At 46.2% G+C, this 25,751-nt stretch overlaps 5 protein-coding genes across 5 annotated transcripts in view; 2 read left to right on the top strand and 3 right to left on the bottom strand.

The window, feature by feature from the left end:
- LOC126559372 (DNA-directed RNA polymerase II subunit Rpb4) overlaps positions 1–25,751 on the bottom strand; it is a 254,757-nt gene that overhangs the window by 34,627 nt on the left and 194,379 nt on the right. The window lies entirely within an intron of this gene.
- Positions 1–25,751, bottom strand: part of LOC126558456 (glycerophosphodiester phosphodiesterase 1) — a 357,972-nt gene that overhangs the window by 4,791 nt on the left and 327,430 nt on the right. The window lies entirely within an intron of this gene.
- Positions 842–2,386, top strand: LOC126559963 (uncharacterized). Its single transcript, XM_050216123.1, has 2 exons — positions 842–975; positions 1,148–2,386. The coding sequence occupies exons 1-2, from the start codon at positions 886–888 to the stop codon at positions 2,384–2,386; spliced, it is 1,329 nt and encodes a 442-aa protein (XP_050072080.1). The 5' UTR covers positions 842–885.
- LOC126559964 (mucin-5AC-like) lies at positions 2,979–5,526 on the top strand. The gene is made up of 4 exons (XM_050216125.1): positions 2,979–3,028; positions 3,137–3,294; positions 3,368–3,958; positions 4,400–5,526. The coding sequence occupies exons 1-4, from the start codon at positions 2,979–2,981 to the stop codon at positions 5,524–5,526; spliced, it is 1,926 nt and encodes a 641-aa protein (XP_050072082.1).
- LOC126557376 (coiled-coil domain-containing protein 174) overlaps positions 7,651–25,751 on the bottom strand; it is a 43,101-nt gene continuing 25,000 nt past the window's right edge. Inside the window, exon 5 of the mRNA XM_050213122.1 lies at positions 7,651–7,660. The gene's annotated coding sequence lies outside the window, so the exon portion shown is untranslated. The remainder of the gene's footprint in view (positions 7,661–25,751) is intronic.

Here is a 25,751-nt window from a genome sequence, read left to right on the forward strand (position 1 = left end):
TCAGCAATCATGAAAATTTACAATCCAAATTTTATTAACAACAGTAGAGGAAGTTATTGAAAGTTTTTGTAGTTCAGATAATGAATCGCGGAACTTCCGAAAGCTCTCTTTTTGTTGACGAATTAGATGGCTGGGATGATTGGGCATTGCAGTAGCAGGGATCGGCGCTGGAATCAATGCAGGATTGAACGCTGGAATTGTTGGAATCGGTGGAATTAATCAATGTGGAAGAAGTGTTCGTTATGGAGGAGATGGTGGTTTCATAATGTCAATCGAATGTTTAAAATCAAAATACCATATCATTACCTAACAGATTTATTAAAAGTTAGTTTTGAATGTTGGGCAATCTTTTAACTAAATCCTTCTGGAAGTAATTCAAAGATTTGTTGTTTGTTACCTAAGAGATACATGAAGAAAAAAAAAACGCTTATACTTTATTTGCTTTAAGCACAGTATAATGCGGACTTTTGTGATCTAAATACCAAAACAAGTATTGGGAAAAGAGACTAAACTCTGTGCCAATCAAAGGAGACGATTGTAAGATAACGCGTTTTTTTTGTAAACTAACTTCCTAACTTGTTAGAGAAAGTGTTGCTCTAGGTGTCGTTGCTGTACAATGGAAGGGCTTGTGTGATAGCTGGATTGTTGCAAAAAACTTTTAACAGATATCTTAGTACTGAAGATCATTTTTCCCTTGTTCAATCTATGAAGTTCGATAAATAATCAGTCCTGTTGATTTTTCTACTGCCGACATCAGTTCAATATCGTTGTGTGAGAAAGTGACGTTTGTTTAGTACAATTTGGCGAAAATATAGCCATGGGATTGTTTTATTTCGCGAATTTTCTATATAAAGCAAGAGGATCGTAGTTTAGCTGTAGCATTCAATGTTTCGTGCCAAACTTGAAGTGAGAATGAAGAAGAGCCTTTTCGTAACGTTTGCTTTGGCAACATGTCTGCTAGTGAGTCAAGTGCAGGCTCAAGCTACTGTGGCTATAAATGTTGGAGGAAGTAAGTAAACTCGTAGGAGAGTATTTGTTTCCATGAGTAGGTCAAGTACTAATCGCCTGTGTTTTTTAAACAATAGGTACAATTACTGTCGCTTCGACCGATATTAACACCATTTTGGCGATAGTAGCAGCTCTGCAGGCAACGACTACTACAGCTGCAGCAACAACAACAACGGTCGCAGCAACAACAACCACCGTTGCTCCTACTACTACCACAACTACTGCTGCACCAACCACCACCACAACAACTGCTGCACCAACCACCACCACAACAACTGCTGTACCAACCACCACCACAACAACTGCTGCACCAACCACCACCACAACTACTGCTGCACCAACCACCACCACAACAACTGCTGCACCAACCACCACCACAACAACTGCTGCACCAACCACCACCACAACAACTGCTGCACCAACCACCACCACAACAACGGCAGCTCCAACAACCACCACCACTACAGCAGCACCAACCACTACAACAACTACGGTTGCTCCAACTACAACAACGACCACGGTTGCCCCGACGACTACTACAACCGTAGCTCCCACCACAACGACGGTGGCCCCTATCACCGTGACTGTCACCGTTAATGGAGCAACTGTTAGCGTGTCCTCCTCCAACAATTCTTTAGTAAACGTAGTTCTTCAGCTTATCTCAAGTTTGACAGCGACAACCACTACCGTTGCACCTACAACGACCACCACCACTGCAGCAGCGACTACTACGACCGTTGCTACAACAACAGCGGCCGCTACTACCACAACTACTGTTGCTGCTACAACAACAACTACTACTGCTGCTCCCACAACAACAACGACAACTACTGCAGCCCCAACAACAACGACCACTACTACTGCAGCCCCAACAACAACGACCACTACCGTTGCACCGACTACTACCACCACCGCAACCACGAACACCAGAACGTGTGGAACTCGTCCTGCAATCGGAGGACTGGGAGGAGGCTTCGGTATTGTCGGTGGTCTTGGACCACTTGGCTTTGGATTGGGAGTTCGAGGTGGAATCGGAGGCTTTGGAGCACCACAAGTCGGAGGCTTCGGAATCCTGCCAGCCGTTGGTAATGTAGCTCGTACTGTTGTGGGCACTGGATTGAACGTGGTCGGATCTGCTGCAAATTTGGCCGGAAATGTGGTAGGTGCAGCTGGTAACTTTGCCGGCGGATTGCTTAGTGGATTGGGCAATGCTGCGGCAGGAATTGGCACTGGAGTCAATGCAGGACTGAGCGCTGGTATCAGTAGTAGAGTGGGAGGAGGATTTGGCGGACGGTACCATGGAAGCGGTCATGTTGGAGGATACGGAGGTTATGGAGCAGGTTTCGGTGGAGGGATCCGGGCGGGTATCATGGGCTAAACGGTGTTGAATGAATGTATTACCATTGCTAGTAGACTTTAAGCTCAGCAGAAAAATAAAGAATCCATGCAACAAACATGAATGAATATTTATTTTAGACATTTTTTTTTATTTCCTAAAGGATGGCTTGGCTTTATTCCTATATTTCCTTCTTCACAATTAATATTGTGGAAATTACTGCAAATGTATCAAGTTGCAAAATTTGTTATCATTAAATTGAAATTTATCAAAACATTGTGGTACGAGATGTTTCATTTTTAAAAATTGTTATTCGAATTTTATTTTTTATGCGTTTTTGTTGAATCGGCTACATGGCGTGGGTGTGTTTTGTTTTATTTACTATTTCTTGAGATGGGAAGGTACTGCACACCTCCTAAAGTACAGAAATGATTCTTGGAGCTCATGAAGGAGAAAAAGGCTTTGTTATTTAGAACAAAAAATTACACTCATCTTGGCTTATAGACTTCTTTGTTAAGAATGAATCTTTTGTGCTATCGACCGAACTTTGAATGTTTGAAAACGATTCCAAAAGAATATTATATGTATTGACGTGATCGGAATGTAGGCATATCGCGGTACATTTCAACCTATAATGACTTATCATTCATTAGATAAACTGGTTCTTGTTGGATCGTGCGAAAAGTAAAAACAATCAACACCGTTATGTTGAAAACACGTCTGACGACGCCTCAACACGTGCATTATGGGTGATACAATTGCGCGTATTTGCTAAACTAGATGTATATAAAGAGATTCGGACTCCTTTAGTCTTCAGAACCTATCCTTCGATAGCAGCCGTGTAGTGAACAACATGAAGAACTATTTGGCTTCTCTCGTGCTCGCCGTGTGTTTGCTCACCGGCCCGGTTGCTAGCCAATCTGCCACGGTGTCAATCAATATTGGAGGAAGTAAGTTCAGTAAAGTGTGAATAAACTGTGTAGTTTGAAAATTAATCCAATTTCTAAACTTCAATCATATTAGGTGTTATCACTTTGGCATCGTCCGATATAGCGACGATTTTGGCGATTGTAGCATCACTACAATCTGTAACAACAACAACAACTGCTGTTACCACAACGACTCCTGCTGCTACAACGACAACCGCTGCTACTACGACCGCAGCCACTACCGCAGCCACAACTGCTGCTACAACGACAGCAGCCACCACCGCAGCTACTACGACCGCAGCCACTACCGCAGCAACGACAGCAGCCACCACCGCTGCTACTACGACCGTAGCAACTACCGCAGCAACGACAGTAGCCACAACTGCTCCTACTACGACCGCAGCTACTACCGCAGCCACTACCGCAGCAACTACCGCAGCCACTACCGCAGCTACTACCGCAGCCACAACTGCTGCTACTACGACCGCAGCCACCACCGCAGCAACGACCGCAGCCACCACCGCTGCTACTACGACCGTAGCAACTACCGCAGCAACGACAGCAGCCACAACTGCTCCTACTACGACCGCAGCTACTACCGCAGCCACTACCGCAGCCACTACCGCAGCCACAACTGCTGCTACTACGACCGCAGCCACTACAGCAGCCACAACTGCTGCTACTACGACCGCAGCCACAACTGCTGCTACTACAACCGCAGCCACAACAGCAGCCACAACTGCTGCTACTACGACCGCAGCCACAACAGCAGCCACAACAGCTGCTACTACGACCGCAGCTACGACAGCAGCCACAACTGCTGCTACTACGACCGCAGCTACGACAGCAGCCACAACTGCTGCTACTACGACTGCAGCCACAACCGCAGCCACAACTGCTGCTACTACGACCGCAGCCACAACAGCAGCTACTACGACCGCAGCTACGACAGCAGCCACAACTGCTGCTACTACGACAGCAGCCACAACTGCTGCTACTACGACCGCAGCCACAACAGCAGCCACAACTGCTGCTACTACGACCGCAGCCACAACCGCAGCCACAACTGCTGCTACTACTACCGCAGCAACTACCGCTGCTACTACGACTGCGGCCACAACTGCAGCTACAACTACTGCTGCCACTACGGCAGCTACAACCACAGTAACAACAGCAGCAACCACGGCTGCTACTACTACAACTACAACTGTTGCTCCTACTACTACAACCACAACAGCTGCTACAACTACTACAGTGGCACCAAGTGTCACTATTACACTTACTGTAAACGGAACTCCCATTACGATCGTGGGCGCTAGCACTAGTTTGGTGAATTTGTTGACTCAAATTTTGGCTAGTTTGGCATCTACAACGACTACTGCTGCACCGACTACCACGACCACTACCGCTGCACCAACGACCACTACCACAACTACTGTAGCTCCAACAACCACAACCACCACTGCTGCACCAACGACCACGACTACTACCACGGTAGCACCAACCACTAAGGCCACTACCACGGTAGCACCAACCACCACTACGGTCACCACGACAACGACACGTAAGTGTGGAGTTAGTGTCGGAATCGGCGGAGGAATCAATATTGGAGGACTAGGAGGAATCGGCGGAAGCATTGGCATCGGAGCAGGCCTTGGAGGTATCGGGGCAGGGTTTGGAGCCGGAATTAACGTGGGAACTGGTACCGGATTTGGTGCAGGCATTAAACTAGGTACCAACATTGGAACCATTGGTACGGGACTCAACACCGGCACTGTTATCCGTCCGATCGGATCGTTGCTTGGTGCTGGATTGAACTTGGCCGGTACAGCAATCAATACGGCTGGTACTGTTGCTAATAGGGGTTTGAACTTGGCCGGTTCGGCGGTGAATACGGCTGGCAATTTGGCCGGTGTTGCAGTTAATACGGCTGGTAATTTAGCTGGTGCTGCAGTTAATACGGCTGGAAAGTTGGCCGGTACCGCGGTTAATACAGCTGGCAATCTGGCCGGTACTGCAATCAATACGGCTGGTAACGTCGTACGAGGTGTTGCCGGAACGGCAACCAATGTGCTCGGAGCGGCCACAAACGTGATCGGCAATGTAGCAGGTGGACTTTTGGGAGGATTAACCCGAGGTCTTCAGGCTGCTTCTAATGTAGGCAGCAATCTGAATGTTGCAGGAAGCGTTTCTGCACGCAGTGGAATTCTCGGTGGACTTGGAGGAGGTATTGGTTTCGGATTTGCGGGATAGGTGCGGGATGGTGAGATTAATCAAAATTAACAAAATTTGACTGAAATATTGACTTTTTCTATCCGTGTAATGTGCAAATAAAGTCAATCTATTTGACCAATCTCTTAGCCAACGGTTTCTCATGTCCAGCAAAGAAAACCACCATGCTTATGCAAACGTTATCGGTCATACATAATCATCGTTAAACCTGTTTGGCACCGAAAGAAGAGCAAGGTTCAGTTCAACTTCGGTGACTGTGGCATGTGCTTAATGAGATCTCATCTTCGATAGCTTTATCATTGTTTTCAATCTTAACCTGCTATCCAACCACCTCGACTACGGTTGTTGTGATGCAATGCGGTGTACCAGGTGTCCCATGCTCAGCACAACATTGTGGGCTCTTGAGCACAGATTCATGTTTTACATCTGCTTGAACTCCATCAGCCATAACCAAGACTCCGGAATAGCATAACAGGTGTGACGATTGGTGCCATAAATTCATTTCAAATATTGTTTTGTAATTCATCCTAACCGTTGTTTGAAACAGGGCTATTGTGTGCATTGTTCGATCACTTTGTTGTCATAATGTTGCGGCTGATTGAGATCGTTATAAAATATTCAAATAAGGTACGCTGCAGTAGTTCAAACACATCGACGTTACCGGCTTCGCATATATATGGTTGGCTTTGGTTCGTGTGTGCAGGTAAATATAAGAGTTGATGGGAAAGCAATGCATACCATTACATGGGCTATTACATAGTCAAATAAGAGTTATAAAGATAGGATTCATGTTTTTTTTTTCAAATTTTTATCTTCACATTTTATTGCGAAGCAAACACTTATTCTGTAGAAAAAAAGTCCCAAACATTCTCGTGGCTTCTCCTTTGGCTTTCCTTAATCCTGTCATATTTTTGGCTGATCCCTGTCAAAACGGAACTCAATGTTTAGCCTGTGTTCTCTGGGTGGGAAGGGCTCCTAAGGGCGCTTCTGGACTGCGATTTTACAAGCAACCGTTCCGTCTAGAATCCATTACTGCAGTATTAATACCTGTCCGTTCGCTCCGTTACGTTCAAAGCCAGCCCCAAAGAGTCGCCGGGTATGGTCGCTCAACCCATCCCCAGTCGCTCGAATATTACCCTAGAACCCTTTTTTTAATCTTTCCAATTTATCACCCCTTTTGTTTTCCCGGTGAACGGGCGTGCGTTTTATTGAATTAGATGGGAATGAACGCAAGGATTCGGACGAAAAACGAAAACATTGCCAAAAATTCGGTGTGTTGTAGTCTTCAAAAAAGGTGCGACAGGAGCTCGGGCCAGGGAAGTCGAGGTCTGCCACGGTGGAAGTGAGTTTTATATTTTTGGTGCTTTTAGTGTCAGAAGTTTTGGTCGTTTTCTGCCAGAAAATGGTGCTGGAGCAAAAGTTGATCAATAGTGACAGTGAGCATTTTTCCAGCTCTTTTGACAACACTCTCGCTCAATGATATTAGTCATCGTGGCGTAAAAATATGTCATGATTTGATACTTTTCCCCATTTCCCAGATAAAGAAAGTCGACAAAGCAGAAAAATAAGCCAATGTCTATAAATTAGTAGCTAGTGTAGTAGCGAGATAAGGACCATTGTTTACCGCTTACTGTGCAGAACTTGCTTATAGTGCGATCCGGTCGGACAATCTGTTTTCATGGAGCTCTATGTCTATGTTAGTGTCGAACACGCGAATCCACTCGAATCGCCTTTAAGAACGTTCTTCCCCTTACTATTGGACCACTTACTCGTTGGTGAAAGTCTTCGGACCTCCCGAAATAGTAGACCATCTTTTGCACCATTGCCGTACCCTTTCTGCAGGTGCATCGGAGTGATAGAGCGAAAAATAAACGATCCACCGAATTCCACGGCATATCGGCTAGGTGTTGCGGGTTAGGGTACACGTTTTCGCGTTGCATTTCCTTTGTTACGGAAGTCCGCCCCATTTCCGGTGCATATAATTCGTCCGCACCCGGACGCCGGTGTGTAATTAGCGGAAACAAGACAAAGTTTCGCCGAGACGAGTCGAAAACTTCGGCACACAGACCAAAACCATAACCTCCCTGGCACAAAGTAAAGCGATGCCGAGTCGCATCCTTGCCCGCTTATTTGTCTTTTGAGACACCGTGTCTTGCTGCTTGAAAGAGCGTGCGCGCGCGCCCGAGACAAGCGAGGCGCGAATAATGAAGAATAATTAGACTTTCAGGCTAGCGAACGAGTTTCGCGGGAGCGCTATTTTAAACTAATCATAATTGAATCAATTTCATCGTACCCGTCACGAAACGCGGCGGTGCTTGTAGGAGTTTTGTGGTGCAACACACTGTCAGTGTTTGCTGATGCTGTCGGCTTAATGTCTGGCGGAATGCTCTTTCTTCGCGCGCGACATCTATGCCCGACCGATTGGGTTGTTATCGAGATGTGTCACCCATGAGGCTCAAACCTGGATGACATCAAAGTTCTAGCGAAACGGAACGCACTCATCTCGGGATGAGATAACGTGACGCGCGTGACACATGTGTGCCATGTGGTTTCCAACCGAATAGACAAGTTGTGATGCGCCGCATGGCATCGTGCTGAGTGGTAAAATTACTACGACGATACTGCAACGGGGTCAAGTTCAATTAGTTGGAAAAGCCGGTGACGAACGTGGTTGTTAGTGGTTTTTGGTTTTCAGTACACGATGTTGCGCTTCCGAGAAACAATAGACTAGTGAGTTGTTGTGAGTAATTCGTGTGACTAAATAGAGTTAATATCAGAACATGCGTACAAGGGCTCTCTATACTTGTTAAATGTTCAAAGCACAATACGCTCTCCATACGTCTGATAGACAATCCCGTGTACATGACCATAACGCCTGAATGTATGCAACGTTGGCTTGGAGTATCCTTTTTTCACGCACACAAACACATGTGAATGTTTGTTTTTAATTTCGTCACATTCGTAGACGGAATGTGGAATGCGGAAGTAAGGGCGCGTGAATCTTCATTCTTCATCTACCACCTTCCAATCGTAAGGGTCACCGCCGCTGGGCACGTCTACCTCTCGAGAAGGTAGCGAGGACATTCGCTGGACGACGGTGCTGGGATGGAATTCAATCTCACGTCACTTTCCGATCCGTTGCGAATCCCTTTTTTCTGCCTAAGCCAAAGTGTGATGGTTCGATTTACATTCCATTAATCAAACCGGTAAGGATCGATACCGGAAGCGGTAACGATGTGTTCGACGTCCGTCCGTCTTCTGGGCGTCACCAAGCGGAACTGGGAACAACGAGTGCCTTAACACAGGACAGGATAGGGCACTGGTTTGACTGGATGTCTTCGCATCGCGCGTACGGTCGAAATTATCAACCGGTCGTCGTATAGGAAGGAACCCATTCACACGAAAGGCGTCCTGGTCTGTAAAGGGCGGGCATGGATTATGCTGAAAAGATTCAAAATCGATTTATTTTGTTGCTTGTTAAACAGATTGTTTCAGTATACAGTTTGTTCCTTGCTCCGCCATTGGGGAGGACTGTCTTGCGGGCGGAATTCGCGTACCGCGTAGCACGAAACTCGATAAGAAGTCTCCCGTTGGGTGTTTAGTGTTTGTTACTTGACACTTTGGCCGTTGTAGCAAGATGAAAGAAGTGTTCGAGTTCGATTTTCTTTCCTTTTGTTGTCCCCCCTCCCCAACACTCTCCCCCACCCGAGGCGCGTTCCAAGTTCGCACCCCATGCTGTTATTCTGTTCTATGGGAGGTTGCTTTTGCTTTTCCCTTTCTTCAACGTTTCACATCAAACGAATGCAACATCGCTTCCGTCTGTAGGAGGTAGGAGTAGCTTTTGGTGATGTAAACCATTTGCATAGAGCATTAGTGTGTTGGGAAGTGTTGGGATGGAAAAGAAGAAAAAACGGTGGAGGGATCAGGAAATGCTAAGCTGATAATATGGGCGTCGGAAGGAATGTGTTATGCAATGGTTATGCTAACGAACTTTAAGCTGTTTACATTAGCGCGCAATCAGGTAGAAGCCACCAAACCAGCCAACGAAACAAACCAACATTAATCTTCTTAATTCTGTCTAACGGAATCAGCATGGATTAAGCAAAGGGCGACAAAAAAATCCTTTTTTCGTTGTTGTTTTCCAAAACAGAATCCAAAACAATTTACCATTCCATTATTGAATCTTGATCAAAGATCTGTATTGACCGATCAGATGCTCATCCAGCATATGAAGCCAGATTTGGAACGGTAAAACGAGAAAGAAGTAAATCGCTTTGTACAGTGTAAACATCGCCATAAATAGAGACATCATATTTGATTAACAAAGCAGACAAATTGGTCAAAGCATGGCGATCGTGAATAATTGTTTATACAAAGTTGGGGAATTCCCGTAACTGGAGGATCGACTCGTACTGGATATCCATCGGTGGCGTTTCATTTCTTCTCACACGATATGGAGGGAATAGGGTGTGTTGCTGCACCAGCTACAGGAACATAAATAGTCGATATATTTGGACGCACCCTTCGGAAGTCCATTGCGGATGTAGGAAGCGAAACATGGCTCAAATCATTTGTCGAGATAACGATCGGTCATCGATATGGATGAGACATTGTTAGTTCCAATTCCTCGGGTTTCGGAATTGTGGAAGGAAGGAAGAGAAAACTCGAGAAATATGTTCCGGAGGACGTTGTATGTTGTATGCTAGAAGTGATGGGTTTCAAATTACTAAATGCAATCGAATGGTGAGAAACATTCTACCAAGCCGATCGTTTTGTCTGTTGCTTGCAACCAACAATGTACCGACAGTGATTAGATATTTAATTGAAATACTTACCCAACGTTTCTCTGCTTCCTTTCGTTGCAGGTATGTTTCCGAGTTCATCGATTCAACAGGAGGAACACTTTGAAGTATACCCATTTTCACCTTGTCATAGAAGAATTTTCCAACCACCCAAGCTTGTCCCATCTTGACAGACGATCATGTTTCATAAACCGTATACATGATTAATTATGTTGAAATTCCTAACGAAATTGATATGAAAGTTGGCCGGAGTTGCGGTACGGAGATGGCTCTATCAATAAATACGCTTTATCTCGATGCAGCATCTTTAGCTTTTTAGATCGGTTGTGAAGAAAACCCACAACAAGATCTGTTACTTCTCTCGTTAGTTTAATTGACTACGTTCGAGAAACGGGGGACCGGCAGCAACACACATAAGCGTCATTATGGGCATCGGAGGACGGCACATTACGACGGCAGTTTGTTGCGAGCAGAAGTTATCCCTTATGGTGGCCCCGGGTGGGTGAGAAACTCCATTAAAAAGTTTTATTATTTGCTAACATACATACATCCGGCCACATATACACACACACACGCTTCCATATGGCCCAGCATGTGCTCACAGGAACATGGGCAAAGGTTTTGGGCCGAGGTAATTTCGTGCAAACTGGAAAAGCGTGGGCTCATCATTAGTTTCGGGTAATTTATTTATTTATCTAACTTCTGGCAGTGATTAACAAAAAATCTCTCCGCTCTAGCCTGCACGCCTTTTCGATATGTAGGCCAAGAAAGGTTGGCCGTTAATCGGGAGATTAGCTACGTTCTGCTGTGGCTGGTAGTGAATGGGAGGTCGGTCATTACCTTTGCTCTAAGCATACTGCCAAGTGCCCGGCAGACATTGGATCTTGAACTAGTTTTGTGTAAAAGTGGTCTGTGTCCTGGGATGGCCCGGTGTGCAACACTTGCGACTGTTGCTGAACACTAGTCCGAAGGGGTTTTGCGATAGTGAAACGTCAGGGATTTACAATGGGGACGATAAAGTTTAGCCAGACAAAGGCTTATTAAAAATTTACGGACACGTTTATGTCATCCTTTGACTTGACTTTGCTTCACGTTGTAGTCCCAGCGTGCCAGGGATCTGGAGATGGTGTGCTTTAGCACGTAGAGAAAACACTGGAATTGGGGGAAACATGATGATCAGTCCTGGTAGGAAAACAGTAAAGCCGGCCGAATGTTCCTGCAAAACCGACAAACTGTCCCTCCGAAGGTTCCTTTCGCGAGGATTCCCACAAACCGGGATTCTATGTCCTTCCCATATTGGATCACACGCCCAGAGGCGAAAGTGCGATGGACCAAGTGCCTCCGGTATTAAATTTTGTGCTTATTTGTTCTAAGCATTATTGCCCTCTCGTGCCGTCCGTGCTCCCGTTCCAACGTTTTATTTGCGTCCTATGTCCCTAGTGCGTGGCCTGGGAGGAGTCTTTGCGGTCGACCCGTTTGGCGTGGACGATATGTCTGGGCGAAATGAATAGGGCAGTGCAGGGTGGGGACACAGGCAGGATTGTGCAAGCTCATTTCCTTTGAAGAGCCATCAACCCGATAATATTCCTCTTCGCTCTCGTAGAGGTCTCGCTGAATGGCATTTTTGTCGAGGTAAAACCAGAAAACCAGAAGTGTGCAGTATCTCGAAGTACTGAAGCTGAAGAGGCAAGCGATAAAAGATACGGGACTGGTGAAGGAGAGCGGATGAACGGTGGATGGCGGCAGTGTGTCTTGTTGGTTTGTGCTGTCCAGGGGAATGAGCTTCATCTCGGTGGAATAGGAAAATTGAATTGAATCCTTCTTGCTGAGAACGTTAGACGGACGCTGTCCTGTTGTCTTTTGGGCGAGTAGGTGGTAGGATTATACAGCAAGCACCAGGGGATTTCATGTGAGCTAGGGCACAAGATTTGGTCTGGTGCGGTATAGAAAAACTGCACATACAATAAGTGTGGCGCCCAGGGTCCGCAAGGAAATTCTGTCCAACAAAAGCTTCAGCTCTCGATGCTGCGTCGGACGTCGTGTGCGAGAAGGTGTCCTAAAGTTGTGGGCATGTAATGAATGGTAAACATATTATCGTGCAAATTATAATCGGTCTCAAAAGACGCTCCCAAAGAACATGGGGATCACCCTGTGTTTTGACACTTGGCGCTGAAGGGCGATTAGGTTCTTGTAGCACGGAAACCACAATAACAGGAAGCACAGCAAATGTGCTTTCTAGAATAGCAGCACGGACCTGATTTTGGTCAGTTGGTTTTGTAGGCCCGGGTTGAAAGGCCAAACAGTGTGTGTGTGTGTATGGTAGTTGCATTGATGCATACTGGCAGCAGCATACATGATGTGCATGTTTGGCGTAGAACAATACACCTTCGTCCTGGGTCACTGTTTCTCCAGTTCTCTTGCACCATTTTTCCCATCCATTTCTAGCCATAATTCTAGAAGTTGTTCGTCACTCTCGTTTGCGTCCTGCGCTTGACTGAACTTTGGCCGAAGAAAACGGCTTCTCTCGGCACACACACCCTTGTGCGGTGCGGTCGGATGTGGGAGGATACGCGTAGTCCACAAAAACCGGAAGTCGCTTCAGACGAGAAGATGACGTTGTTTTTGAACAAGCCAAACACAAGCACACATGCATACGGTGTAGACACGGGAATCCGTACGAACTCCGGGGCCTCGTAGAAGCTTCCGTGCATGTACATACGCCAGGAGCCCGGTAGCTCGGTCTGTTGTTGCATTTAATGTCGATGGCTGTGAGTGTGCTCGCCTGCACCCGACCCGGGCACCGGTGTTTTATATCGCAATAATGGAAAACTATGTTGATCAAATTAAAAGATACCAACTTTTGCACTTGAAGTACTGCTTCAAGCTGAACCTTGTAGTGAGGGCGGCCACCTGTGAATGGGGCAGGTATGGCGGAGCCGTTCAAGGACGTAGGACGAATTTTCGTGCCGGTTGTCGTAGTTGCCGTCGTCGTCCTCGTGGCAAACAAAAGCACCCAAACATATATTGTGCAACGTTTTGCTCTTCTCCGCCTCCATGTGAGTGTATCGTGTATTGTTTTTGGTGTTTCGGTTGTCGCTTGCCAACAAAGTTAAATATGGTGGCCATCGAGAAGAAGGTGAACCGTCGTGATGAAGGGTTCGAGCATGTGTGTTTGTGTGATTGTGTGTACAAAAATGGAAAGCATGTGAACAACAAATTTGAGCTGGCAAGCGTGGAATGCAGGCAACGTAGGTGGAATTCGTCAGAACTCGTCCGACCGTATGGCGTAAACTTCTAGGATCGCTATGGTAGAAATGATTTCAGCAGCTAGAGCGCCCGGTGGAAATCTAAAACCCATACAACCTGCTGTGACAATGACAAATCGAGCAAGATTCGAATGTGAAAATTCTGTGCAAATGTATGATTGTTTGCCAACCAGTTTTGGGATGAAGATATCACGAGTCACCCGGTACGAGATCACCCAGCAGAACCTAACCCTGGCGAGTCGAGAAACCCCATTAAATTTGGCCTTCCTTGCCCATTCGAATAGAGTCAAAGAAAGTCAAAAGTCCTACATGTCTACGCCGATGGATGATTAATGGTCCGTTTTCGTGGGCGCTCCACCAGTCATCGACAGGACCTCGTACAGCTCTCGGCCCAATTAATGGTGGTAATTGTCTGCGAAAAAGTTGTCGGATCATTGGCCCCCATTGGAGAGGCTGTCATACCTGTGTACAAACGTGGTTCGCCATTCGATCGACGCGTCTCTCGTGAGCTGTTCAAATGCTTCACGGCAGTTTGATTGTTCTGCCAAAGTCTGCATCTTGTGCCGAGTGCTACTTCGTAGTGAGACGAACCAAATATAAAACCAGAAAAAGTGCACTTTCATTTCGATTCAATTATATTTGCCAGCTTCCAGGGAACCATGAAATATGCTTCGCCGTTTTAAGCCTGCAGAAAATGGGGTTTTGCGAGCTGCTGGAAATGTTGTAATAAGTTTGCTGATAATAACTTTTACCGCTCCGGTATGGGAACGGTACGAGGTGGCATTAAATTTGAATCCGATTCCGTTTGTCCCATTTTTGGGACGGTTCTTGTGGGATCCATCAGCATCAACATCGTTGACGAGTAGGTAGTGGTGGTGACTGTGCGTGCAGAAAAACCCGAACTGGAAACTCAACTTCAAGCTCCAGCATCTGTTGTTCCGGTGTACAATGTACTGTGGGCTGCGGGAATACTGAAATGTTGTTGCTCAAGAGCACTTGGCAGGTTTTTGCGTTTGTTTAGCAAATTGTTTCGAAAATTGTTTGCCGTTTGCCGTATGTGTGCCGCCAAACACGAGACTGTGGCGGTGTAAACAATTGAATAAAAAATGAATCCGATTATATCGTTTAGAGGGAGCGCTGAGATACACGGAACAGGAAGGGAAAGATGCGAGCAAGCAGAGAGAGGAAGAAAGGGAGCAAGAGCGAATGGTGGGAAAATCTGGAAAATTTCGGCAATGTGTTTGAAGTACGAATGGGTGTAAAAAAGTTTGAAATCATTCAGCGCGCCATTCAATAAGCAGAATAAATATATAAAAAAGGATTTAAAAGATATGTTTGTAAAGCATAAAGCTCCCCACGAATTGGACGTGACGCATTCAAGACATATAACAGCGTAGATCAACGCTACGCGTTGAAACTTCATAAAATATGGATGGGTTTCTTATTTATGCTATAAATCTTTGTAACGTTTAGTGTCCGTACTATCAAAGACAGCGATACAGCGAGTATTCCCCCTGGAGCGAACTGCAACTTCATCGTGGAGTGTACCGGGAAAAAGGTAGAGGAAAAAACTTGTCACCGTTATTCCTCGCGTTCATCTTTGTTTTAGTTTCTTCTCGATCATGCAGACCGAGCGAGCGGCCACCGTGCGGTATGGCGAGCGGGAATGCCATGGAAATAAATTACATTTTTCCCCGTATGATCAGTTCTCCCTACAGTTGCCATCTTTGCACCGTACGCGGTGACCGTGGCCAGACAAATGATAACACAGCGTGTGACAAAAGGACACGGAAAAACGAGAAGAGATCGATGGAAAAACGCCCTACCGGAGCAGCAGCAGCAGCACAATCGTCGAAACTGTCCGCGAAAGGTGCCGAGGTGGAAAATGACGACAAGAAAAACTAGTTCCCCCGTTAGTCAGTGGATATTCCAGGGGAGGTGTGTTTTTCAGCCCCCATCACGGGAAGCTCTCTATTTTTCCGCTTTATTTTGCTGTCCCATGTCCCTCAGCAGCAGCAGCAGGTTGTATATTGGACGATGGATTTTCCCGACACGCGGATGCAAGGGAGCATTTTTCACGGAAACCGTACCGCGAGGCCATAAGGGCAACACCGAGCAGCGGAAGTAACAAAGGCGGTGAACTTTTACCGCCTCCATCTCGGAATGTCTTCGAATGTCGGTTCGACTGGGTGGGTGCAAACCGCTCGTCCGGAGACTGGATCTTTCGCGTGTTTTTTGTCCATTTTTCCTTCCTCGGTCGGACTCGCTCGCTCACACTCGATGTTGGCGTGTTTCCACTTCAACAATGTTAACTTTTTGTAGCAATCCTGCTGGTGGCCGTGAATGTCAGTTGCCGGGGTGGATTTTTTTGTTTGTTTTGTTACTCCATTCTCCCCATATCTGATGCGCTGAGGGACGGCCCGGTGCGAGACCTGATGACAGTAACGAAGGCAGCAGCTAGTGGGGTCCAAAATGGCGATGAAAATGACAGGAATGTCAGTACGTTTTGTCTCGGTTATTTTCATCATAGTTGTTTCTTGTTGTATCTTCATGCCGGGCCGGGCATCGTGCTTGAACTGCCGGCAAACCTGGCAATGGCTTCCATTTACTTTATCACACCCAGTGCGCCGAGACATCCTCGAAAGTTGTACCTGTTATTACAAACTGTAAACTCCGTACTATTGTACCGAGCCGGCAAACTTGCCGTGAGAAACGCGAGCCCGTGCCCGGTTCCTAAAGTTGTCCCCGAGGAGTTTGAATATTTTCTTATCCTCTCTGTTCTACACCCACACTGCTGCTGAATGTAACTTCTCGTAGAAAGCGGGAGGAATATACGTGAAGATGAAGGGACACCATTTTCCACCTCTGCCTCCCGGGAAAATGTAATCTCGTTCGATAGATGGATGGATGATAAAATTGTATGACCCAATACTTCCTGTTCTCACCAGGACAACTCCATCGTTGAGTTTGCTGCACGAGTAGTGACATTTTCTTCGATCGATCCCACGAAACACAGACCCCCAAGGGCGCACATTGGATTCAGCACACGCGGTACCGTCGTATTTGTCGATTGCATTTCATCGGCACGGAAAGTGCGTTACCGGAGCAAAGTTTATGATAATTTTAATTAAGCACTCGAAAGACAGAAACGCACCACCCGGTGAAGAAAAACCAAGACAAGTGCAGAGCACGCAGGGTCCTGGCGAAGAACAACGCGCATCGCAATTGCTGCACCGTACACGCTCAGGGGGTGAAAAAAAACCTTTACCGGAAAGCCTGGGCTGATTTATTCAACCGTAATTCTGAGGCTGAAAGTTTTGCCCTTTTTTGCGGTTCTAGGCATTGCACGCGATTCTGTTCTGAGGGTGATGGTATATCCTTTCTTTTTCTTTATTTTAGCTTTTGTAATTTGTTGCAAAGTTAATTGCAAAGTTAACATGCTCCGGTTGGTCCTTAGCAAGGTAGGGAGATTATCATAAATTTTATTACGAACGAAAGCAGACAGTGGATCTACAAACCTGCAGCAATGATTGCAATTGAAAAGGTAGCATGCAGTACGCTGTACTTTAATATTTGCATTATCTAGAGAAGCATAATCCTATAAACCAGCGAATATTATTCTTGTCAGGTGTGACGATCCACTTTAACTCTCGCTCTCTTCTGTGTGCTCAAGAATAATCCGGAAGAGATTTGAAATCAGTCCTGCAGAGTGAAACATCGACACTCGACAAACATACCCAACCATCGGGACTCCTTATGATCGACCAGTCTCAGCTTTCTTCTACCTGTGATGATTCTTTAATGGTTTATTTGTAAACTTCCGAAAGTGATCAGCTTAATCTTTATTGTTTCGATTCAAGTTTATCAGGTAGCAATAACAATGGACGCCCCAAGCCGACGAACACTGCCGACGATAGTTTATGCTGCAGCATCTGAATCGATGCATTAGCATATATGCATCCAATTAAAATGTTTCGTTGCACGTCATCGGCCGGCATTTTCGATTGTGGATGAATCGATTTGGCTGCATCCCGGCTGCATCTCGAGCGAAACATTCGTATGAAGACATCAGCATAATGCTTCTTTGCATAACCGTGTGGAAAAAGTGGTTCCGACTTTTGGTTTTGGGGTCGGCTTAATCCTCCCTACTTTCCCCTCCCTCCGAAGCACGCCCGAGCTGTGAAGATTCAGCTGCACGGTCCTATCTTTCAGCACGTGTTTAAATTCGAATGTTTTTATCTTTCAATTTGCCGCCATGGCCCATTTCGGGACTATTCGAAGGGACTGGTAGCAATGCTGGGTGGATAGTAATAACATTAAATTAGAGCGAACTGATGATGGATAGGAATGAGGTGATAAAAATGCATAACTACAGCAGTAGAGTGGATCGGGTGCACCGATTCCGATCATCAAGCGCATCGATCGAACCACCCCGAATTTAGGCCTCGACTTTTCGGAAGCAATCGGTGAAGAAATGTTAATACCAAATGCATCGGACAATCGTTTAGCATTATGCATTTAGATCACCCGTTTTCAACAGATGTGCAAATGGATGGACATGGCAGAATGGACGCCCTGCGTAAGGCGGTCTGGCGGTATCCCTTGAACTGATCATCACCGGTACCTTTCTGGCGAGGATCTCCACTCAGACTGAAGCCTGTTAAAATTTTTGGCCGACGGCTTCCGGCCCAATTATCTATCCCCTGGGGATGTTCCCCGTTTTCATAATTCGAATTTCGGCAGGGCATTCGACGCTAACGGTGGATCAGTCGAGATGCAGGCAGTTAATTGAATTTCCACACGAAACGCTAACGACGATGGACAGTTCACAGGGTGTGTGTATGTGCGTGCGTGCGTTTTAGAATGACCGCCAACCGAAAGCCTAATGGACGGTTGTTCCAATAGCATCCGAGTGAAGAGCCCGAACGTCTGCCGTAAGATAAAGATGGACGTCTTATCGTGATTTCCAATTAAGATTAGTATTTATTTTGAGCCTTGGGTCTGGGTCTGGAGTTCGCCTGACTTGCCGCGTTTTGTTGCACGTGCGACTGTTGCAGTTTATCCAACCAAAAGGGAATCCGGAGCTGGCGGACCGGCCTCTCGCTAGACGACGAGGTGTTAAGTGATAAGAGCAAAAGGCTTGCCCGAGGCTTGCTGCGTCCTTTTCGGAAGGGGCGGATCAACATTGATTGAATTCAATGGATGTTTCGTAGCAAGGGAGAGTTTACCGTTGTCCGGGTCTTGCACATAAATGAGGTACTCGGGCGGCATGGGGTTTGTTTTCGAATCGGTTAGGACATCCACGCTGCAGTACGCACCGAATTAATTATATATGTTATGTTAATTGCAGCATGGGAAAACGGAACACCAACCGAGTAGTAGCGTCAACAGACGCTGTAGCGTTCCGTTTGGGCTCTTTATTAAATCTTGGATCGGTACCGGCCTGCGGGAATGCGTTCGGATAGCGTCCACATGCTACCAATGGACCGTCGTAGGAACCAAGAACTTAATCTCCAACTGCCAAACTGGCCATATAGGCTCGACGTGGCAATTTATGCAGTGATGTGATCTCCATGTACGCACACAAAAGCCGACCGAGAGCTTTGTCCTCTTTTGTGAGCATTTTTTTATGACGACACCATAAATTCAATGTTCATAAATTCACGTCATTTACGCAGTCTACGGGGCGGGCGTTCTTAAATGACCAGTTTGTTGGAGGTTTGGTTGAAACACACAGTCAGTGATTCTGCCCACTTCCTGCTTAGCGTCGTTGTCTGCCACTGTCATTTGGAAATATTTCTCCCCCGGGGGGGACTACTACTCTGGCACTCACTGGTGCTGGTAATAAACTCGTGCCATTCCCGAGCCTCCGTGACGAATAGTTTATTTTCGATTTTCAAATAATGTGTATGTGTGCATCGCCATGTGCTTTACCGTTGGCAGCAATGTGTTTGCGTTGGAACAGCGCCAAAATGCCGCGCTTTGTCTACAGCGGATTCTGTGCCATTTAATTATGCTCTCGAGCGAGAGTTTATGTGCTGTTGCTGGACGCTTAGCAGGCGCGCGATCGTGGAGTGATTTGAGTATCATTATTATCGACGGTTTAATGATTTCTTCATCACAAATGGGGTCCTATTTATGTGTTGAGCTAATTTTGATTTGTATGATGTGTGCTGGATAGCTTTTTGGGTTTTGCATCTGGCAGCGGACCGAGAGCGGTCAGTGTGCTGTACATTTTTCATTTAGCACACCCATAGCCCCGGAATTTTAAAAGAAACTTTAATTTTTACGGCCAACATCAACTGTGGATCATTCACCATGAGTCAATTTAAAGTATGGTAAAATTATACAAAATTTTGTAATGCAAATTAAAATCCAGTTCCGAAGCACTTCAGCTGGTTCGACGATAGTGCCATCAACATTTCATCACCTTTCACCGGAATTTTCCACCGTTTGTTCGGTATCGTGTGCTCGTAAATTTGTACGGTTGCCGATGCCACGCAGCAACATCGTTTACGTTCTTCACTTGCCGCTGCTGCACCCGTTCGCCAGTTTACCAGTGTTTCATTCATGTATTTAGAGCGCCGTCTGGTATTTTAGCCTTGCCGAACGGACTCGAATGGCGGGAGAGAATTGCCTCGGAAGCGAAGCACGCTCATTAACATGGTTGGAGCTACTACGCTGCTTCGTGTCGCTTGAACAACACAACACGTAACGTTGTCTCAACGACTTGTACGACAACGGCAGCAGTTGGTTTGGGAAATGGGAAATCGTCACTCGGCAGCAGGTTGGCGTACCGTGCTTTTCTTCCCGAACAGTCGAAAATTCCTACATCGACAGTTGGGCGGTCTTTTCCAGCTGGTAGCAGAAGAAGTAATGCTGATTTAACTGTGGTCTCATAAATGTGCTTGTTTACTCTACACACTCAGTTGTCGGCGGGTTACAGTGTGGGACCACCCAGCGTGCCTAGTGCATCCATGCATGGATCCATGACCATTTGCTGATGGATCACCGTAGTCCGCGAAGATGTTATGATCTGTATGCGGGGTGACTCTTTAAGCTAAACCTCTACGCGCGCGTGCATGTGAAGATTACTTAATTGCCTTTACGCAACACAGAGTCATTACAATTGCAGGTTTACGCACCGATTTCTCTGCTCTTGACAAGATGCCAGGAGTCATGCCAGCTGTTTAAAAGGGTTTCTTGTGCGTGGTGCTTTTTGTGTGTGTTTTTGCTGCTGTTTTTTGTGACCCCACCCAGCGAAGGTGAAGTTATTCAAGCTGGAGTAACCGGGAGTAGGCGGAGGGAAGTAAAATTCCGGGATGAAAATTAGAAATTCTTTGCAAAAAGGAAACTCCCCAACAATACCCCGTTTTTCCAGCGTACCGTACCAGACACATCCGTGAGAAGCTTAACAATTGGTTGAAGATTTCACCGTGACTATGTGACCCAGATAAAGCAATACCATAGTAACTGCAACCTTTGCCGCGGAATCGCCCATACCCTGGCGATGGGCGAGCATTGTTAGCGAGAGAGCGCGCGCATGATAGCAAAAGACGTGACAAGAACTTTCGGTTTTAATTGAAAACCGGTGTTGAAATGCGCCCGTGTATTCCCGGTGTATCACCTTCGACGACCTTCCCGTCCTGCCCAGCCATGCCTGATTGGAATACAATAGATTAGTTCGTCGTGCAGGTTGGAAAACTCTCCGACACGGCACACACACACGAGTTTCTGTCGCGGCTTTTTGTGGCCAATCGTGCATCGTTCCGTATTCCGTACATGGTCATGGTAGGTGGGACGCCCATTATCGAGGCGCGTAGCTGAAGGAGCCTTGATTGTTCCGTCCGCCCCATCCAACACTTCCGCTAGAGGTTGGAGCTGATAAAGATGATTTCAGACGAAGATTTTCTGACACGTATGAGGGACACACAAGCCTGAAGCACATGATGGGTCCATCCGCATAATGACTGATGATGATGATGATGTTCCGCCTACCGTTTCTAGACCGGGCATTGAATGTGGCTGAACCATTTTGTTAATTCTTCTCACCCGCACCGGTCGAGATTCTCGAGCAGCCTTCGCGCATCATTGAGCTTTACGATACTGCTACTAACTAATCTCCTTCCCCGATGATGATGGAAGGTATCGGAAATGTGTCAAAACGTGGTTTCGAATATGATCTCCACACTTGCAGGCCTCGTCAGACGTCGTCCGCTAGGTACAGTGGGAATTCGTTCGATTAATCTTCACCTAGCCCCGGTAACTTCATGACAGCTGCCAAGGAATGTGCAACATTCCTGAGCACACTTGAGTGAAGGACATCTTTCTCCGAATCCAAATCGCCCTGATGTGTACGTCTACGTCTCAATCGTGTGTGGCTGTGTGTTGGGAGATGTGGGTTTCCGGATCGAAACGGATCGATCTAGTTTCTAGCTGTGACAAACCGAGCGTATAGTGTACTCTAAGCACACTCAATCTTGTCTCACATTGGTGTCCCTTCGAACCTCGCTTTATTTCTTTTCCAATGAAGTGTAAAATTTTTGGTCATCCTTCCAGAGGTGACACAACGAATTTACTTCCTTTGCCCTCTTTACTCACAATACAGTCACCTCTATTTGCTTCAATTTCCCATTTTCCAGTTCAGCACAGCTTTGGAGGTTGAAGAAAAAAAGTCGGAGTCTGGACAAAATGTTCCTTCCCTAGCAATGGGGAAGTCTCTTACAGTGTTGTCGCTTAGTAAGCAATGACGGAGTGCTTTTTCGACAGTTGAGCGGACGCGAACTTTCCACCAGTGTAACACTGTGTCACCAGTGGTAACGGTCTGGTCGGTTCTGAACCGAGAAGCGGGAAGATTGATTAGTGAGAAAGTAGTTTGTGCTCACTCGACGCATTACTGGCGCGAAAAGCGAATCAAGGGTAGGTTCTCGAGGCGGTGGCGGAAAGGGAGTAAGGATGAAATTTTATTTAATTAATAAAGTTTTCCACTACGAAAGCGCGTGAAGGGAAATTAATTTGAAATTGAACCACTCGCAAGCGTTCGCCCGGTTCCGGAGCAGAACAACACAAACGACGACAGCAGCTCCGGTATTGAACACAACCGTTTTAGAAAGCGATCCTAGCGACTCAAGTCTCAAGAAGCAGACGATGATAACGATTCTTAAGCGCTTCTTATCAATTACACGTTCAAGAATAGTCATTTCACCTCAACCAAATGGCTTCCTCCGATTCATCGAATGCTGCCAGGATGCTGTCTGCGTGTTTCTCCCGAATGTTTTGCGTGTTTTTCGACGAGCGGCAATTACTTTCGAAGTCATCGAAACCTTGTTGTGCTCGAGCTCGAACCTCCGCATCCCCATGAGGGACAAGTCGAATTGTAGTACGTTTCGTTTAAAAAAAAAAAAATAAGCAAGCAAATAATTTGAACTCAAGCAATTCCATTGCCCGTGGTCTTGTGGCGTCGATGTGAAAGTGGTGATTATTTGTTTTATCATTTTGCTCCTGCTGAGCTGCAGGAAAGATGGTGAGCATGAGGGCCAATGAAGGCATGAGGGTAGATCTGCTTCGGAATATTATCATAATTGCTGTCAATTAGGGATGGAAAATGGTATCGACACGGACACGAACCTTTCTAGTGGCGCGGTAGTGTCGAGGACATAATTTGAGTGTCTCGGCTTGAGCTCTTTCACTCGTGGCTCTTGAGTGTGTTGTGGCACAGCACACGGACTGGACGGTATGGACCGGAGGCGATTAAGTATATATTGAAATTTTAATTGCATGCTTTTTGAGTTGTCTGCAGGTGTGTAGAGGTAGAGGTGTACGTGGGAGAGCTGATACTTGATCATGAAGTACCACATTATCGTGCATGATCAGGGGAATGTTATCTGGGGTGACATCGATTATGTAAATTCAAAACGTTCGCGGCATGGTTGTACCTTTTCAATTACACTGCTACAATTACAAGCTCCTGTTGAATGACGCAGAAGTCAAGAAATGATGGAAAAGAAAGGGGAAAAAACGACCCAGATAAACATAAGTAATTTTCCCCTTTTTTCCACTCACTTGAAACGAGACCGATAAAGAGTCACCCACCCCACCATTGGGCACAAGGAATGCGGGGTAAACTTGTTATCGTTTCTGGTGCAATGTGGCTGCTCATAAAACACGACACAATAAACTTTTGATTACACACATTAAATTAGTGCTGCGCGCATCTACTCGACTGGTTGGTCGGAGGATCAGCTCGTCCGAGAAGCTGTGTGTATGTGTGTGTGGCTAGGGAAAATAATAATTTTCCAATGTTCCTCCGATACACTCCGGCCACTGCTCTGGGACTCTTCTGCAGCAGAGTCGTGAGCGTACGAGCACATCGACGTGCATTCAACGGTACTGCGCCGATAATATAAATACAGCATCGCACATCAAGCACCCGAGCAGTAGCGCGCACACTGAAGAGAACCTCCGACCCAGAACGGCCATAAAATCTGCCAACACATGTCATATATAGAATGCGGCACCGATCCCAGCCGGGCCCGGGAAGGGGAAAAGGAACATAAATCAAATTGTTTGGAAGTTTAGTGGAAGCGATCGCTTCTTAATTCGTTACATGTTCGAAGACGAGCGTACGAGGTGCGCTCCTGGTGGTGGATGTCTTCGTGACTTCCATCGAAAACCATCGACGAATGATGTTGATGTCCTGTAGCTGGTACGCGTACGTTCTCTTACCTCTTGCCCACGTGCAGGCAGGGCGAAATTTGTTCAGAATTTATTTGCACACTCGAGGGCTGGTGAGTGCAGTGAGCTCTCAGTCGGTAAGTGTCCCGGTTATGTCCTTCCATGGGACGAAGGTTTGCTTTTTGTGTACGACTCTCGTTTACGCAGCTGCTTCAGTCAGGATGTCAGCTGGCAGAACTAGCGCATTATGCACCAAAAACTGCATCCAACGTTCGGGTGGTGGTGGTGGTTGGCTGTACTGATGATGTTGTTGGACATAGTTTATGCTTATGAATACATCATTCGCCAACGAAGAGCGACTTCGAGCGAGTGCTGCGCTACGACGGACGCTTTAAACAATATGCTCCGATGTGCATGTGCATGATGGTGCAGGAAATTGTTCCCCCGGCTTCAAAGGGGTTGGTGAGAGCCGGGGGGATAGTATGGGTACGGTACGAAATACGATTAAGTACCACTAGGACGCTGAAAGCCAGTGCAGAGAGGCGATACTTACTACCGTATCGCGATGCAACATCCTGCATGTATGTATGTATGTTGTGTTCGAAGGAGAAACGATGTTACAGGAAATATTTAACGTACCATTATGAAGGTCAATCATTGTTCCTCGAATCGATACAATAAAAATGCATATCATTTCTTTATGCTGGCCAATTTTGCATGCGGTAATAGAGGGAAAGAGTTACTATGGAAAAATCAATCAAAAAGGTTTTAAGTACACTCTTATTTTGGTCTCGGTTTATCAAGAGTGTTAGTCCTTCGTACGAGGAGTTGATTCGTGTGGGATTCGATACCCAGTTCTGCTGTGTGAAGAACGGATCCGTTACCATCTCTGACACTTGATCGACCATCGTCCCAAGATCCCCAATTCTACTGGACTGGTCTGGAAACAACTATTGTGCATGGACAACAAAACGTAACGATTTTACATGGTGAAATGATGTTTTAAATTTTACAATAAATTGCCTGTGTTCCAAGAAGAAAAGCGTCGTGAAGTTCATGGTGCTTGAACACTTACTTCTTCCATTAATGCACTTGTTTCTGTCAATGCACAGCTGGGATGCAAGTGCTTCTGAGTTTCCTGGAGCAACTGGTTCAAAAACCCGTAAACTATGAAATAAATTGCAGTTGTAGTGAGCAATTCATTTCATAAACGATCGCCAAAGCTTATTGATTAGTTTCTTGGTACGAGATGTTGTAATAAAATATTCTTCCACTTTACAAATTCCATTACATTGGAATGGAAATTTCATGTAAAAATATACCTTTTGCGTGGAGCCCGCCACTCACACACAAAACCGAAACTGCCCTTGAACGGGTCAGTAGACTCCAGAAGCTACATTCAATGCGCTCCAATTGAATTTCCTTTCCATTCTCGAAAGGGAAGTCACGCACTTTGCTAAATCTGGTAAATCTGGTGCGCCCAGGTCAGGGCTGCATGCGGTAC

Source organism: Anopheles maculipalpis, chromosome 2RL, assembly GCF_943734695.1.
Source record: "Anopheles maculipalpis chromosome 2RL, idAnoMacuDA_375_x, whole genome shotgun sequence".
In the NCBI taxonomy this organism is placed as follows: domain Eukaryota; kingdom Metazoa; phylum Arthropoda; class Insecta; order Diptera; family Culicidae; genus Anopheles; species Anopheles maculipalpis.